The sequence below is a fragment of the Anoplopoma fimbria genome, chromosome 17, assembly GCF_027596085.1.
Source record: "Anoplopoma fimbria isolate UVic2021 breed Golden Eagle Sablefish chromosome 17, Afim_UVic_2022, whole genome shotgun sequence".
Taxonomy (NCBI): Eukaryota; Metazoa; Chordata; class Actinopteri; order Perciformes; family Anoplopomatidae; genus Anoplopoma; species Anoplopoma fimbria.
The window spans coordinates 19,290,729-19,307,942 of NC_072465.1; the positions used below are offsets into that span (position 1 = coordinate 19,290,729).

Sequence of the window (17,214 nt, forward strand, 5' to 3'; positions counted from 1 at the left end):
TGTGCTCGTAATAACCAGGAGCGCAGACTGAATCCAGCTCAAAAACTCAAAAATCACGCTCTGTTTTTTTGGGTTTTTTTCCTCAATCTAACAATGCAAAATGGGGTCAATGATTTCAGCCTGAGCCCTCCGACTGTGTTCAAAGAGAGGAAGGAGGCGAGAACAAAACATATGGAGGGGAAAGAAACCGACGGGGAGGCTGCTGGGAAGAAAATAGGAGCTGTGTGTCCTGCGGCTGGCACCCAGACAGGCTGGTTTGGGTGAGGAATGGTTTCCCAGAAGCACCTGAGAGAAGCAGACAGCGTCACTATGGCAACGCGACGGTCTGACAGACAGCATGTTCTGTCTGTGCTCTGACTAATGCCTGCTGCCAGGCTGGCACTTGCCATGGCCACACACACACACACACACACACACACACACACACACACACACACACACACACACACACACACACACACACACACACACACACACACACACACACACACACACACACACACACACACACACACACACACACACACAGAGAGAGAGAAATGAACCTTACTGGCACATTTTATGTACTGATAAATTTACAGGGGTGTTGCAGAAACCAGACAGGCCCCACATGGTGCTCTCCATTAAGTTATGACTAACAAAAATGATAACATGTTTGTTTGTTTGTTACGTTTTGTACACTCTTACAGACCTATTTCTTTAAAATACACTTAAGAGCAGATCTGTTTCTTAGCCCGTGTTGCTATAAAACTGTGATCATGCAGATTTGCAATGCTTCTAAAATAATAATAAAAATGGGCACAAGGGTTAAAAACAATGTCTTGAGCGTGAATGTCTCCAGTTAGAGAAAGAAGATGAACAGGCATTTAATTAAACTGCTAATACTCATGAGTTTAAACATCAGAATTGATAGTGTATCACCAAGTGTATCACCATACATATGGTGTGAAGGAATCAGAATATGATGCATTTTAGTCCCAAATTAAAAAAGCCCTTTCTTCCTCCTATAAAACACATATCACACAAATTGCTCTCAGGAGTATATTAAAGTTTCTATATTCAATATTCAGAGTAAAACATTGCAGCAAACAGCGATTTGCTGCGTAAAGATATAGTGGAGTAATGTCTACCTTAGAATGAAGTCACTCTCCCTCTATGTGTGTTGTAATAAGAGTTTCTCTGTGCCTTGTTGACATAGCCAAGTGTGTAGTGCATGTGAGCATGCACTGCTTTCATGCGCCTTTAATAGTTAAATCACGCTGTCCACCTCCGGTTCCCCCTCAAGTAAAGACTGTTAGCTCTGTCAGCACTGTTGTTGTTGTTGTTTGCACCGTTAGCGCTGTTTGCAACCTTAGCTTCGAGCCGTTGAGAGGCAATAGATATGGTCGGTTTCGAGTGTGGCACCTTTAAGTTTCAAACCAACAAAACCTGATCATAGATGCTCTTTGCCATACTTATTTAACCTGACATTATGTCCCACCCTGCAACTAGTTTCAAGCAGGAGTATTGTAAAGTTCAGGACTTTATTCATGAAAAAGTTTTGAATCACACTGTGGAAGTCAGTTGTCAGACAGAGAGAGAAATTAAAACCTAAATGAGGCTGATTCAACCCAGCCAGGTAAGCAGGTAACCCCTGAGACGAAGTAAACAACACGTTTGACAGATCCAACTGAAAAAAATAAACTCCCTCAGAGCTTTCATGTGTTTTCTCATACAGTTCATGCACATAGGTTTACGCACACACACACACAGACAAGCAGACACATAAACACACATAAACCTACACACCCACACCGAGCAGATGGGGGTCTCTCCCATTTCCAAGCATTGCGACTGGAGGGACAATTAACACCCTGAGCGCTCCCAGCACCAACAGATTGGAGAAGTCATCACTGAGCCAAAAAGAACAACAACAGAAATGGAGACCGAGAGCAGGAGATGACAAATTTGGAGGTGTGAAGCGAGAAGGGGGGAAAAAAAGGTGCTTTTTCATCTTGATGAAGAGAAGAGTCTTGGCAAGGGGGTAGAAGAGAAGCACGGGGTGAAACAGACAAAAAAAGAGACAGAAAGGAGAGACAGGCAACCTGTACATAGGGATAGATAAACAGACGGACCACATGTGGTATTGGCAAGCCACTGATTTCCACAACTAGCCAGCAAGCCAGTCCATCAGCTGTTCAAACAAACAGATAGTCAGTGAGCCGTCCGGCCGACTAGTCAAGCCGGCCAAAATGTGAGTGCATGAGAGGTTGGAGCTAATAGAGAAGGACAAAGAGGAAAATGAGGATCACAATGATGGCGGCTGTACTATACGTTGCAAGAACACAACGTATAGTATAGAGGAGTGTTTAAGACGGAGAAAAAGCACGGGACGGAGACAATAGACGAGGAGGAAAGAGAAGAAGAAGAGGAGGAGGAGAGGATCCAGAGGAACGGAGAACACAGTTCTGTTTCCTTCCAACAACCCTGAGATGAGTCATCATGAGTGGGCTGCCCGCTTCGCCTGGCAAGTACTAAAATACACCATATACAGAAAAGGCATCACATGCACACTCTCACACACTTCACAGAATCCAACAAAGGAGATGACAAACACACTCACACATAACTGTCCACACCAAACACACACACAGTGATACACACACTGAGGAGCAGCAGAGCAGACTACGGACACAACCTATCATGATCATGACTGGGTTAACTGCACAGTTTGGCCTGTATGATTACCTGAACGGTATCCGTGTGTGTGTGTGTGTGTGTGTGTGTGTGTGTGTGTGTGTGTGTGTGTGTGTGTGTGTGTGTGTGTGTGTGTGTGTGTGTGTGTGTCTACCTGGTGTCCGTGCAGTGTATACAGCAGCTTGCCCTCTACAAGGTCCAGTATCTTCATTGTGGAATCGCTGGACGCAGTTATGAGGAAATTACCACCCGGGTGGAAAGACAAGCTGTTGACCACACCACTGTGGACTGGAAAACACACACAAACTTTATGACAGGACCAGAATAGACATTATGTTACTGTAATTTCAAAATGAATAAACTGTTTATACTTGTGTGCAAATAAAGACCAAAATAAAAAAAAAAAAAAAAATCACATTGTTGTTCATCTTGCTTCACTGTATTTTGGAGCTTTACATGTTCAACTTGTACAACTGCCTGTTAAAACGCATTGAAATATTCAAAACTGATTTAAAACATGATGACAATAACAATGACTTTTTACACAATTTCACTTTTGTGTCATGAATATCAAATATCACCAAAAATATTGTGAGTTTAAGTTAATCATTTCCTTTCCCTTCATCCTCTAAATTTAGATATCAGGGGACAACGCCAGGTATTAACCAGCACCTATGCTGCGTTGAAGAGTTCAGTGTTTTGCTCAAGGACACTTCAGCAGCCCAGATGCTTCCTTACATGGTTGCCTGGATCCCACTGAAGTGCACTGCTGCTGTACATCACAACGCCTCAGTTGCTGTGTAACTTGAGAATGGCCTAACATCGGGTTTGGATTAGCACGTATCAATACAACAAGTATAGTTGCCCATAGCGGCTAATCAAAACTTCCCCGGACCTGAGATGAATCCACCATCTGGTGACTGAGACAAATGAGAGGACAGCAAGACATTCAACGAGCGACACGGTCCCTCTGCTGGCTGCAAGGTGCTATGACATAAATAATAATATTCTGATACCTCTAGCTGCAAAAATATGATGAGAGGCTGCATCAAACTGTACTGGGAGCAGCGGGATGTACTCGTTGGTCATGTCTTAGGTTCACACAAGGATGGTGAGCAAGGTAAACACCGCAATTATATCTAAGACCGCTAAAATAAGCATCCAGCAGCAAGCAAAATGACTAAAAAGACAACTAATCATAAGTATCCAACAGTAACCACACCACACTTTAGGCTGGAACAGTTGGTGATTAACTACAGAATGTAAAGTGAAGCCCTGTGGAAAGTGGAAGACATGAGAGGAGAGAGGAAAAGCTTTTATCTTCATGCCCCATCTCCTCAGACAGATGTGATTATCCATTATTAGATCTCTCAACTCAAATCCATTTAGGAGAGCTGATTAGGACAATCAGACCAGGAGGCAGACTGACAAAAGGCATCAACATTTGCCTTATTGAATATGCAAGGAATCTTGATTACCACTTTAATCGAGAGCTTTAATGCTTAACTTTATCTTGGTGTTATTTCAGGCAATTGCTGTATTTGTCACGTTGTTTAAAGGTGAGGCTTTACTTTAGCCGTGTTGGACAGTTTGGGTGGAAGTGGATGATGACCATATAAGCCCAAGATATTTTGGGCTGTCTTTTTACAAGTGCTTTACTGTTTTAGGGATCCAGTATATTATAAAAGCATGTAAAACTGACCTGTGTTGTTTAAATATAAAGCTTCTATGAATATAACATTAGGCTGCACGGTGGTGTAGTGGTTAGCACTGTCGCCTCACAGCAAGAGGGGCCCGGGTTCAATTCCCGGGCTGGACAACCTTCTGTGTGGAGTTTGCATGTTTTAGGGAGTCCAAAGACATGCAGCTTAGGTGCATTGAAGACTCTAAATTGCCCGTAGGTGTGGATGAGTGTGAATGGTTGTCTGTCTCTATATGTAAAACTGCGACCTGTCCAGGGTGTACCCTGCTAGGGTGTACCCTGCCTTCGCCCATTGACAGCTGGGATCGGCTCCAGTTTACCCTTAACTGGATAAGCGGTTACGGAAGATGGATGGATGGATGAATATAACATCTATAAAAGGCAGCAAAAATGGCTAAACTGAGTGTTTGAGGTAACAAAAATGTAGTTAATGCTTCCATAAATGTTTATTAATTCAAAAATGACTTTGCATTAAAGCTATGACTATGCACTGACTGAATTCAAATTGAGGTTTTGCTGTGGCAATTGACCATAATCTTCAAATGGCATCATTATAAACTAAATACTTTCTTTATCATTTTTTTTTAATGGTGTCTTTACCTTGGTAGTGCTGCAGCATCTTATGTGATCTGATGTCCCACACCTTCACAGAGTTGTCAGTACTGGCTGCAGCGATGCATGTTCCACTGGGATGGAAGTCTACATGGTTTGCATAACTTGGGAGAAAGAAGACATGACATTTAATAAAATGATGTCTTTGGCCAAGCGTTTACAGTACTTAAAATGTATTATTCCAGCAGGTTAATTAAACTGACACTAAACATCTAAAATGTTACCTGGAAACACCCACCAGAGAATAATGCTGCTCTTTTTTCTAAACAATTCAAAAACACTTGAGGCTTTTAGCTGATGCTTTGAGAAAAGTCTGTGATGAATGAGTAGGTGTTCAGTGCTTTGGTTTACAGTTATTTAGAAAGAACACATGGATCCTGTAGCCCTTTTCAGTTCATGTTTTTGTTGCTGAAACATCAGTGTAAATGTAAACCTATTTTTTTTTTTTTTTTTAAACCAGATAAAATAAACTCCATAAATAACACTCTAAACCCTCAACATTTAAAAAAATACCAAAAGAAATATGATTAATTTGTTTTACTCACTGCAATTCTTTCTCCCACACACATCACAACATTTCTTATCAACATTGTTCTCAGCCAACTTTTTTTTAAATTGCTCACCCGGCGTGTTCGTAGAAAGAATGAATGCACTCTCTGCTATTCTTGTCCCACAGCTTTATAGTCTTATCATCACTGGACGACACAATCAAACGATCATCCGGGGAAAATCTGCAAAAGATTTATTGACAATTCTAGATAAAAAACAGTCCATTATCTACATCTTCTGCTTCAGTTTTTACTAGTGACATGTATTCATCAAAGTTGTGAAACAATGAAATGTATCGAATCAATCTAAATGTACATATAACAAACAATAGAAATATCTGCAGCAGCCAGTAATATCTAATTGCAAAAACTGTATGCATGTGTGTGTGTGTGTGTGTGTGTGTGTGTGTGTGTGTGTGTGTGTGTGTGTGTGTGTGTGTGTGTGTGTGTGTGTGTGTGTGTGTGCACATCGTACTTTGCACAGCGGACCCAGTTGATGTGCTGGTTGAGAGAGAAGAGAAACTTTTGCCTGTGGACGGTCCACACTTTGATGGTCTTGTCGTCAGAGGCTGTGACCAGATTCTGTCCATCACCAGAAAAGTTAACGCTGCGCACGGTGGCAGTGTGAGCCTTGAAAGCTGTTGACTCAGCCTTCCTGTAAACAGCCACAAACAACAAGACAACACTACTGTTAAAAACAAAATACAAAAAGAAAACAAGTGGGTGCTCTGAAAATGTGTGCCTTCTTCTGTGTTGGCAAAAGCAGGAGATTTAGTACAACTCTCTAGTGTTGTTGCTTTTATGAGTCAGACACAGCTGCATTGCTCTTTGTGAAAACCTTCTAGTGCAATACAATAATATGAGAGATGATTGAGATGTTGTAAAAACACAAAAGGTGGAATACTTCAAAACTCACATGCTGGGCACCCAAAGACGAACAGTCTTGTCTCTGGAGGCAGAGGCCACCAGGTGGCCAGAGGGAGAGAACTGAACAGAAGTGACAGCGTCTTTGTGTCCATCAAAACGATAGGCTCGCATCTGAGGTTTCATGTTCCAGATCATCACACAGGAGTCCATAGAGCCTGTGGCTGCGAGAGGAGGGAGCACAGGTGTGTGTGAACTGAGCACATTTTGTAGAAATCATACCACACAGACAATTAAATAATAAGAAAACAGCAGACAGGCGCAGTAAATGATCTGGCCACAGACACAGAGTAAAATGAAGTAGCAGTTACCGATCTGCTTCATGTTGCAGCTGAAGTCCACACTTGTCACATTATCCCTGTGGCCCTTGAAATGTCTTTCTAGAGTTGGATCCGACTAAATGGAGAACAGAGAGACAGTTAACAGCAGCAGCATTTTAAAAGCTTGTGAGAACTTGTTTTGAAGTATTAACAATAACATTAGATAGTCATGGCTAAATAAACAACAATAAAAGTTGAATCTGTGTGAGTGTGTGACATGATTGGCAGTTGCCGGGAAAATTAAGAGAACAACCCCATAGTTGTCATCCATAGCTAAAAACTGATTATATTCTCTGCAATGCGTTCCGCGTTTGTTCAACCAAGTCTCCTCAGTTTTCAATACAGCTTGTCAGCAAACAAGCAGGGAAAACGTTTAGTCAATAAAAACTGTTGCAAATTGTTACTGAGAATCCAGCAACATACAATATGTAGCAAAAAGGAAGAAAGCTTTTTTTATACTCGAAGCATTTTAGCGTGTCATAGAAGGAAAAGCTCAGGTTTTGATAATGAAATGAATGATGGCTGGATTCTGTTTCAGGCTTCTGGTGTTGTGTGTGTGTATGCTCACTGTTGGACTGCCATGACATACTGGGACACTTGAAAAGCACGAGTTATTGCTAATGATATTAGTAATATCAGTGCGTTTCATTATACAACATGTAAAATGTCTTCTGTGATAAAGGTCCATTACAACCATATCTGATATCATTACTCAAATCCTTAAATTAAGATGAAATTAAAAAAAACTTCCTCCCCAGGGCAATGCTAGATGACTTTGATTGCAGCAGGGAAAAAGGATTTCATGTGCGGTGTGTTTGGTGTATCATAAATATGCAAACGTTCCACAAGATTTAATTGATGAAAACCAGTCCCAAACCAAAAATAATAATAAAAATAATAATAATAATATATATATATACAGTCAGGTCCATAAATATTTGGACATTGACACAATTTTCATCATTTTGGCTCTGTACACAACCACAATGGATTTGAAATGAAACAATCAATATGTGCTTTGAGTGCAGACTTTCAGCTTCAATTTGAGGGTATTTACATCCAAATCAGGTGAACGGTGTAGGAATTACAAGACATTGTATACGTGGTCCCTCCCTTTTGAAGGGACCAAAAGTAATTGGACAATTGGCTGATCAGCTGTTCCATGGCCAGGTGTGTGTTATTCCCTCATTTTTTAATTAACAAGGAGCAGATAAAAGTCTACAATGTAGAAAAAAATAAAAAATAAAAATAAAGAAAAACCATTGAATGAGAAGGTGTGTCCAAACTTTTGACTGGTACTGTATATGTATATATATATATTCATATTATACAATATAGTGAGTTTTCTGCCACAAAATACAGAAGTACTACAGCCGTGGGGTGGCGCTGTTTCTCCAAAGCTTGAATAGATCCTAGAGGGCCAACAAATGAACCCTTATTTTGAGGCAGTGAAGTAGAAATCAGTGGTCTCCTCTGGTTTATTATGATGAATTAACACGTGGTGACGTCTTATTCTCTCCAATGCACAGATGCTTTGTTCATAAACGTTGCCAAACAAGGAAGCACGTCAAACGTAAGGCTCACAACCTGATACCCTCCGCTTGTCCTGCCAGGCAGCAGTTTTCAAATTAGTTTAACTGCAATACATTAGTTATAGTCAAATTAGCTATATATATCTGGTATCAAGTTGAAAAACCACATCTTAATTTAGCTAAATATTGGACTTTATGTGTCTAAATGGCTTTCAAGAATGCATGATCTGTTGACATTGCGACAGGAAGTGCCGCCTGAAAAGCTACACTCAGGGTGAAATGTTGCCCGCGTTTGCATGGAGGCTCAGTTACCAAGGAGACGGGAGCGTGTGTGTGTGTGTGTATGTATATAAGGGGGACACTGCAAACATGGCGGAGCTCCACGTCATAGGCCAGATCGTCGGGGCTGCTGGTTTCCCGCAGAGTAGTCTGTTTTGCAAATGGGGAGTACACACGGGTGGAGCATGGCGGCTGCTGTCCGGGCTGAAGGAGGGTCAGACCCAGGTGGATGTCCCCCAGACGGGAGACACGGCGTACTGGAGCCACCCCATCGACCTGCACTACGCCACCAAGGGCCTCCAGGGCTGGCCCAAGCTCCACCTCCAGGTGTGGCACCAGGACTCCTTCGGCCGCTGCGAGCTGTACGGGTACGGCTACTGCCACGTCCCCTCCAGCCCCGGACACCACCGGGTGCACTGCGCCACCTGGAGGCCGCTCGGCTCCTGGCAAGAGCAGCTGGCGCAAATGTTCGTCGGCGGGGGCCCGCAGCTCCGCAGCCCGGACCTGGTGTACAGCGGGGCGGACAGATACAGGCTGCACACCGAGGCCCGGGGCACCGTGGAGCTGGAGCTGGGCGTCGTCATGAGACACTTTGACAAATATGGCGTGGAGAGTTAACACTGTGGCTTCAAACAAGACTTTGGGGTGGAAGTTTAATATGTTTTAATGTTTTTTTTTTTACTTTTTCTAAATTGTATTATTCTTTGTAAATAAATAAATAAACTAATGTCTTAATGAAGGTGGTTCTTTGTTGATATGTCACTATCCACCACAATGTTAGCAAATTTTTTGTAATTCTGGGCTATACAAAATATTATTAAATCTAAAAAAAACAGTAGTATTATTTAACATACAGATGATGTAAATAAATAAATAAAATAAATGTCTTAATGAAGGTGGTTCTTTGTTGATATGTCACTATCCACCAGATAACCACAGGTAACCAGATCATTTTTTAATTATAGATCATATTTATCATAATCTACACTGATACCTATGGATGCATTTAAAATGTAATATTCAAACTGTCCAACCAGATCATTATTTATAATTGTACAGTACCAGTCAAAAGTTTGGACACACCTTATCATTCAATGGTTTTTCTTTATTTTTGTGATTCTTGGCTATACAAAATAAACTGAATTTAATTGAATTAAATGACACAAAAAAAAACCTCAGTAGTATTATTTAACATACAGACTATGATGATAACGTGCTATGTTAATTACAAAAGTGTAGAGGTATAGGTTTGTGTCAGGCAGCATAGTAATTCACTTTAAACTTATGTTACCCAACAGAGTGTAAGAAACACAAAACTATTCATATCTTTTATGTCACAGTGGGACCTATTTGGACCATATCTACAGTACCAGTCAAAAGTTTGGACACACCTTCTCATTCAATGGTTTTTCTTTATTTTTATATTTTTATACATTGTAGATTAATATTGAAGACATCCAAACTATGAAGAAACACATATGGAATTATGTGGTAAACAAACAAATGCTCAACAAACCAGAATATGTTTTATATTTTAGATTCTTCAAAGTAGTTGAATGAGACGGTGTGTCCAAACTTTTGACTGGTACTGTATTTAAAATGTAATATTCAAAATGTCCAATCCAAAATAAAAGTCCTGGACCCCCAGCAACAAATCACACTACATAACTTATTAAACTTAAACTTAAAATAATGACTTTGATTGACAACCCCAAGGGAAAACCTCTTGCTTTTAAAAAGGCACCCAAAGTGGATGAACTATTCACGTGATAGGCTATGAGAGTATGAGATGAGTTGAGCTGTGGACAGCCGTGAACATTACAAGCCAGGATTCAGGGTGTTATTAGGACAAAAGTGCACTAAAGTGAAAGTTTTTTTTAACTTTTTCTAAATTGAGTTGGTGTGTGTATTATACTAACACTAGATGTGTAAATAAATAAACTATCATCTTAATGAAGGTGGTTCCTTGTTGATATGTCACTATCCACCCCAATGTTAGCAAATGGATGCAGAGTAACCAGATCATTTTTAATTATAGATCATATTTATCATAATCTACACTGATACCTATGACGTTCTTAACATGCATTTAAAATGTAATATTCAAACTATCCAATCCAAAAGAAAAAAAGTTCTGGACCCCCAGCAACAAATCACACTACATAACTCATTAAACTTAAACTTAAAATAATGACTTTGATTGACAACCCCAAGGGAAAACCTCTTGGTCACTTATTGTATTCGTATTAGTTTGTATTACTTTTGCTCTGGTTTATGCTCTTAGATGCTTGTTTAAGAAAGGAGATGCACTTATGACTTCTGGTGACTAGTAGTTCTCTTGAATACCTATGTTGAATACACTTATTGTAAGTCGCTTTGGATAAAAGCGTCTGCTAAATGACTGTAATGTAATGTAATGTAATGTTTTTAAGGCACCCAAAGTGGATGAACTATTCCTGTGATAGGCTACTCCTCAACGCATAAAAGAGGAGTATGAGATGAGTTAAGCTGTGGACAGCCGTGAACATTACAAGCCAGGATTCAGGGTGTTATTAGGACAAAAGTGCACTACAGTTGTCCAAAAAAAAAGGCATAACAAATTGATTCCTGCTGCTGGATGTTTTTAACCATGTCTACAAATGTCATCTACTTGTGAAAGCTGAATAATTTGCTCAACATTTGTGTTGATAGTTTAGCAGGAACAGTTTCATGGGCATCCAAGTTTTAGGAAATGCTCCAATGGGCAGTCACATAACACACTCTACAGAGAAGGAGAAAAACTTTACGAACCCACACTGTCAACATATACCAACTCCCACTTCACTACTCTATTCAGCACCATGCAAGTTTTCATTAATTTTCCTCCATCCTACATCCCAAACTGTGGGTGTTTGTCTACTACAAAAAGCAGAATTACTACATTTTTCAAGGGAAGACAATCTATCAAATCTGTAATTACAACCTCAATAGGACACCTAAGCAGCAGACAATAATAATTGCTGCTGTTATTATAAGTAGTCTTCATTTTTTTTTCCTTCATTACTCTGCTTACTACTCTTATTATATGAATCATTTATATCATATACATTGAATGTGTTGTATCTCTGTTATGCTGTTCATTCTGTACACATGACATCTATTGCATTCTGTCCCTCCGTGGGAGAAGGATCCCTTCTCTGTCGCTCTCCCATAGGTTTCTTTTTTTGAATTGAATTGAATTAAATGACACTAAAAAAACTCAGTAGTATTATTTAACATACAGACTATGATGATAACGTGCTATGTTTATTACAAAAGTGTAGAGGTATAGGTTGCAATAAAAGCGTGTCAGGCAGCATAGTAATTCACTTTAAACTTATGTTACACAACAGAGTGTAAGAAACAGAAAACTATTAATGTGGGATGATGTGTATATTTCTGTTGTTGTTGGTGCTTGAGTTGTACTGTAGACTTGACCTGTACAGACTTCTAACGTACTGACTTTCCTGAAAAAACACATTTGCACATGAAATAATTCACTTTGATTAGTTTGTGACCTATTTTGACCATAGATACAGTACCAGTCAAAAGTTTGGACACACCTTCTCATTCAATGGTTTTTCTTTATTTTTTTATTTTTTTCAACATTGTAGATTAATATTGAAGACATCCAAACTATGAAGGAACACATATGGAATTATGTGGTAAACAAACAAATGCTCAACAAACCAGAATATGTTTTATATTTTAGATTCTTCAAAGTAGTTGAATGAGAAGGTGTGTCCAAACTTTTGACTGGTACTGTATATTAATTACAAAAAAACCTCTAACTCAAAACATTTCACCCAGGCCACATAACAACAGGGGTACATTTAAGTCTTGTGTTAATTCTGTTCAAGAGAAAAGTTCCCACACTTTCTACTACTTTACGGCAGCTGTGAAGCGTGCCATGCCGCTCACTGAACGTGCACTCACCGGTGAAGAAGTCATCTTTCCCGACACAACGAGAAGGTTAGGAGAGGAAAAACAGCAGCTAAAAAAGACACTTATACAACCCAAATGTCACTGAAGTCTACGAGGCACACAGTGTGAGATGTTAGCTCTGACGTTAGCCTACAGCTGTATCAGCCGGTGGTTGCTGACAACAACAATATTCAGTTTACGCGCCGCGATTGCGCGCTGAGCGTCCGGTCGGATTTCTTAAAGGGACAGTAGTGAAGTTTCCATTCATAAAGTTTCATGTGTAAAAGTAAAACTTCAATGCCAGAGTAATACTATTGTAGAAGTATTGGAAATCTGAGCAATTAAAAGTTTATTTTGATATTAATCCATGTGGATATTTGACTTTAAACTTTTAATTTTTAGTTGTAGTGACGCACCGTTACCGCCAGGTGTCAGCAGTGTAGCACTGTAAGACATCTACCATTCAGGTTGTAGTGTTTGTTATCAAGAGGGTGGAAAGTTGAGTTTTATAACAAAGTAATGGATTAGGTCCTTGGAAATCTATGAATATTGTCTTGAATTGTCATGCAATAAGAGAACATGTGATGGTTGACTGATATTGATACAAATTTGTACAAGGACTGTTTAAAAACCCACTTGAAGTACTTCAATGCCATTTTATTCCCCTTTATACTGCCATACCATTAAATATCTAAGGGGAATATTGTACTTTTTTTAATCTAATACTTTTAACTGACAGCCATTTAGTAGTTATTTTCAACATATGATGCACAGTTAAAAATGGCTCACCCTGACCAAGCTACAACATTAAAATGCTTTGTATGTGTTAATGCATCAATAACAATAATATAAAACACTATTTCATACTATTAGTACATGTTGCAATATTTTCTGTACTTTTACTTTGGTACAATTGTGAATGCAGGACTATTACTTGTAGTGGAGTATTTTCAGTAAGTGGTTAAGTAAAAAGTCTGACCCTTTCTTCCACCACTGCTGTTGGCACATGCTGCACTGAAACATATATTCTACAACAGTTCGCTATCCTCAAGAGTATGGTAATAAAGCAGGAGCCACTTCAAGGCCCTTATCGTGTCAGTTAAAATTGTACTTTAATGGTGCATATTCCCAAATGTTTAATTAACTAGCACAAACCTGTTAAAACACTTTTAAACCTGGAGATTTCGGGCCTCGAGGCACTTGTCTGCTCTTGATAATAGAGCCATTTTTTTTATCACCTATGCAAAGGTATATCGTGTTGTCACCATAGTTACCCTAACTGAATAAAGGTCAAATCAGGCCACTTTATCTGAAGTGTAATATTGTTTGTTTTATTAGATATGGACCTGCAAGTAGAGAAGTCTAAATATGTCATAACTCAGAATGAACTTAGCACACTGTATGCAAGTGGAATGAGTAAGCAAAAACTGCATAGTCAGACAAAGACTGATTAAAGTATTATAGTGTGTTATTTCAAAGCTAATTCAGTCAATATATAATGCCCTCTGTTGACCAATTCAATGTCAACACAAACCCTTTCATTAATCAAATCCCTTGCGGGTTGTTCAAGTATATGGTTGCCGTGACACATACTTACAAAAGTTCCTTTAATTACCTCATATGACTGGTTGTAATTATCTTGTTTTCAAATTGTTTACACACCATGAAGTCATGTTTCTGTTTTAGGATGTATTCACAAAAACTGACTGTTTACCTGGTAACACAAGAGCCACTTATCTACAAAGTTCACGAAATACTCACAAAAGTTTGATATTTTCTTGGGGATACATGCATGTAAAGCCTTTAGCAGATGTTGTTATCAAAACATGTTTTCATAACCTACTAAACCTTTTCAGATCAGGCTTTTGTGAAGCTTCATTCTCTCCTTAAAGATATTTGCTTCCTTTTACAAACCACATCGCGTGTGAGTCAAGTTAGTCGAGCCGGTTTGTTGCACTCTGAAGATGGGAATTTCCAATAGGAATGTCCAAATGTTGCAAACATACTGTATAATCAAATAAAAAGCAGTGCACAGTTTTGATTAATTCAAATGGCTTTCTGGAAGAAATAATTTAAGAAACAAATTTCCCCTTCTGCCAGCCTCGCTAATATTTTAATTATGCTTAATTATACTTCCTGCAATAGGCACACCTATGGGTTTTTTCTTTTGTCAAGTTACGGTCATTCTAAACACACTGCACCCTTTCTATGCACTGCAGTGTTGATCCAGACAATGCAACCCAGCAAGAACATCATCATTTTAATGTGAATACTTCACATGCCTTAATAATTGTTTCCAGTAGATGACCAGGAGAAGGAAAGCGGAAGAAAAAACAGACTGATGAACTGGAAACCTTTTAACCCCACTACGGATTCATAGCTGTCAAAGGAATGCAGGGTTGTGATTAAGTAACACATAACAAACACACACACACACACACACACACACACACACACACACACACACACACACTTACTCAAGGGGGGATCTCTTTTATACTAGGCCGAGGTTTACACACTTAAGCAGCATTGTACCCAAGGTAACAAAGCTTTGAACCAAACATTCAAGCCTTCTAGATTATCTTAAAAATGTGTCCATAGTGTCTGTGCTCAGGGCCATTGTGCTTATTGTTGGAGGGAAGTAGGATATACTTACCTGAAATCAAATCTGGGCTTGGTCCACAGACCCACCGTTCCCTTTTCAGTAAGACAGGTTGTTTATGATGTGTTTTCTTTTATCAGTAATTTATGGCGGCTGTTTAGACCTGCAAAGAGCTCTAATCGTATCTCTCTTTGCTGTCAACTTTCACCAGGAGCCATGTGACTTTCTGTCATTGTCCATATTTGAGAATATTCTGTATTGTTGGGTAAAGAGCCGAGGAGGTACCAAGTCACAAGGAGGTCTCAAGTCTTTGCACACAAGTCCTGCTCTCAAGTCCTAGACAAGTCATAATGGGCTCTTCAGCTAATTTCATGGCTTTTCAGCAACAGGGTAGTGATATATCAAACTAGCAAAATCCTTAATATATATATATTTTTTCATTTGTGTTTATTTTTTAAACCAAGTAGTACTGAACCTAATCACAAAAAAGATTGAGGGAATTAAGTGTAAATTTGGGAATGATAGCAATAAAGTTGATCCAGGAAATGTGTTATTTGTGGCAAACTTTTTTTAAATAACATACTTTTAAAATCTTTGGGCTTGGGGAAGGTATCAATATTTTCAAGTCAAAAGGCTCAAGTCCAAGTGAAGTCAAAGGTTATTTCCTGATAAAGGTGTATTGCAGGTCTTTTTTGTCAAGATCGAGTCTAAACTAAGCAAATATGTGACTGAAGTCTGACTCGAGTCCAAGTCATGTAATTCCAATAAAGAAGTATGTAACGATCACCATGTATTGGTGATAGTAGTGTTTGTCTGACCTATAAGGGGAACAACGTTTAAAAAATTATCTCAGATACAGGTATCCTGCTTTTATCATTTTAAAATAAAAGTGTGGGTTTTCAGTTTAAAGTGACCCTCTCACTACATATGATAAAACCAAAACAAAACATCACTTAAATAAAGGAACTTATTATTTGGATGTAAAAGCTGTTATTCTTTCTTAATTTAAGTTCCTTTTGTTGCTGGTATTTTGTGCTACCGTTTTTTTATTGCTATGAGTCTGAGGCGATAATAATAATAATAATAATAATAATACATTTTATTTATAGAGCGCTTTTCAGAGTACTCAAAGACGCTTTACATGCTGTGTGTTTTAAAACTTAAAACACACAGCATTAGTCAGACATTAAAAGCAGTTTTGAAGAGGCGATGTGTCCGATAATAGAAAGTGACTTCACAACAACAACTTATCTCACTTTAAAATAATTGGTGTGAACCATGTTTGTCATGTGAATGTCAACTGATGACATCACGTTAGGGATGAAGAATGAAACCAAGGACAAAAGAGTTCCTTGGTTAATATTCTTCCTGAAAAAAATATAAATTGTAAATAAACCCAGTAATTCTCTGTAAGTGAGTGAGAGTGAGAATAATTAGTATTTAAAGCAGTTAGATATTTACATGGGAATGTATGTAAAGCCTTTAGCAGATGCTGTTATTCAAACACAACCTCCTAAACTTGATCAGATTTAGCCCCACAAATATAGATTATTTGAAGCAGTGAGATTTCTTTTGGAAGAAAGCAACACATCCATGATGCTTGAAAGCTCTTATGTAACTCACAATACATTTTACATAATGGATTTGAATTATAATCATTCAACCACATCCATCTCCGAGGCATGAGTTACAGGCAAGGAAGCCATCACAACAATGGCCAACCAGTGCTGGTTTATTTTTAGAGACAACACTGATACAACGTTTTCGCTCATGAATGAGGAAATGAACAGTTCATGACTGCCTGCACGCATGGCTGTCAGTTACATAATGGTTTGCCTCAGTGTTTGTCAAAATACAATAGAGAGGGAACTTTTTGGAAATATATAGGTACATGTTCTCTTTTAACAATCAGACACACAAATAGTTGTATTTGCTCAATGCATGACCTTTGACTATCTGTTATCCAACAGTGGTTGCAGAGTCAAAAACAAAGTTAGGTGACAAAGTGTTGCTAAATATCTAAGAAAGAGCTTTTTTATTTTAATGGTGTGTATAAGGGAGTTATTAGTTAAGGTGT

The 17,214-nt window shown here is 38.8% G+C and overlaps 2 protein-coding genes across 2 annotated transcripts in view; one reads left to right on the forward strand and one right to left on the reverse strand.

Annotated features, from left to right (window-relative positions):
• poc1a (POC1 centriolar protein A) overlaps positions 1-12,735 on the reverse strand; it is a 39,289-nt gene extending 26,554 nt beyond the window's left edge. The window contains exons 1-7 of the mRNA XM_054616943.1: positions 12,548-12,735; positions 6,774-6,858; positions 6,455-6,626; positions 6,014-6,193; positions 5,614-5,721; positions 4,979-5,094; positions 2,831-2,964 (exon numbers count right to left, since the gene is read on the reverse strand). Coding sequence (XP_054472918.1) covers positions 2,831-2,964; positions 4,979-5,094; positions 5,614-5,721; positions 6,014-6,193; positions 6,455-6,626; positions 6,774-6,858; positions 12,548-12,562 — 810 coding nt within the window. The 5' untranslated portion in view covers positions 12,563-12,735. The remainder of the gene's footprint in view (positions 1-2,830; positions 2,965-4,978; positions 5,095-5,613; positions 5,722-6,013; positions 6,194-6,454; positions 6,627-6,773; positions 6,859-12,547) is intronic.
• On the forward strand, positions 8,485-9,255 carry b9d2 (B9 domain containing 2). The gene has a single exon (XM_054616944.1). The coding sequence runs from the start codon at positions 8,594-8,596 to the stop codon at positions 9,209-9,211; it is 618 nt and encodes a 205-aa protein (XP_054472919.1). The 5' UTR covers positions 8,485-8,593; the 3' UTR covers positions 9,212-9,255.
• Positions 12,736-17,214: the final 4,479 nt, after the last annotated feature.

Coding starts and splice junctions, on each gene's coding strand:
- b9d2 (XM_054616944.1), top strand. CDS start 8,594: ATGTTGCCCGCGTTTGCATGGAGGCTCAGTTACCAAGGAGACGGGAGC.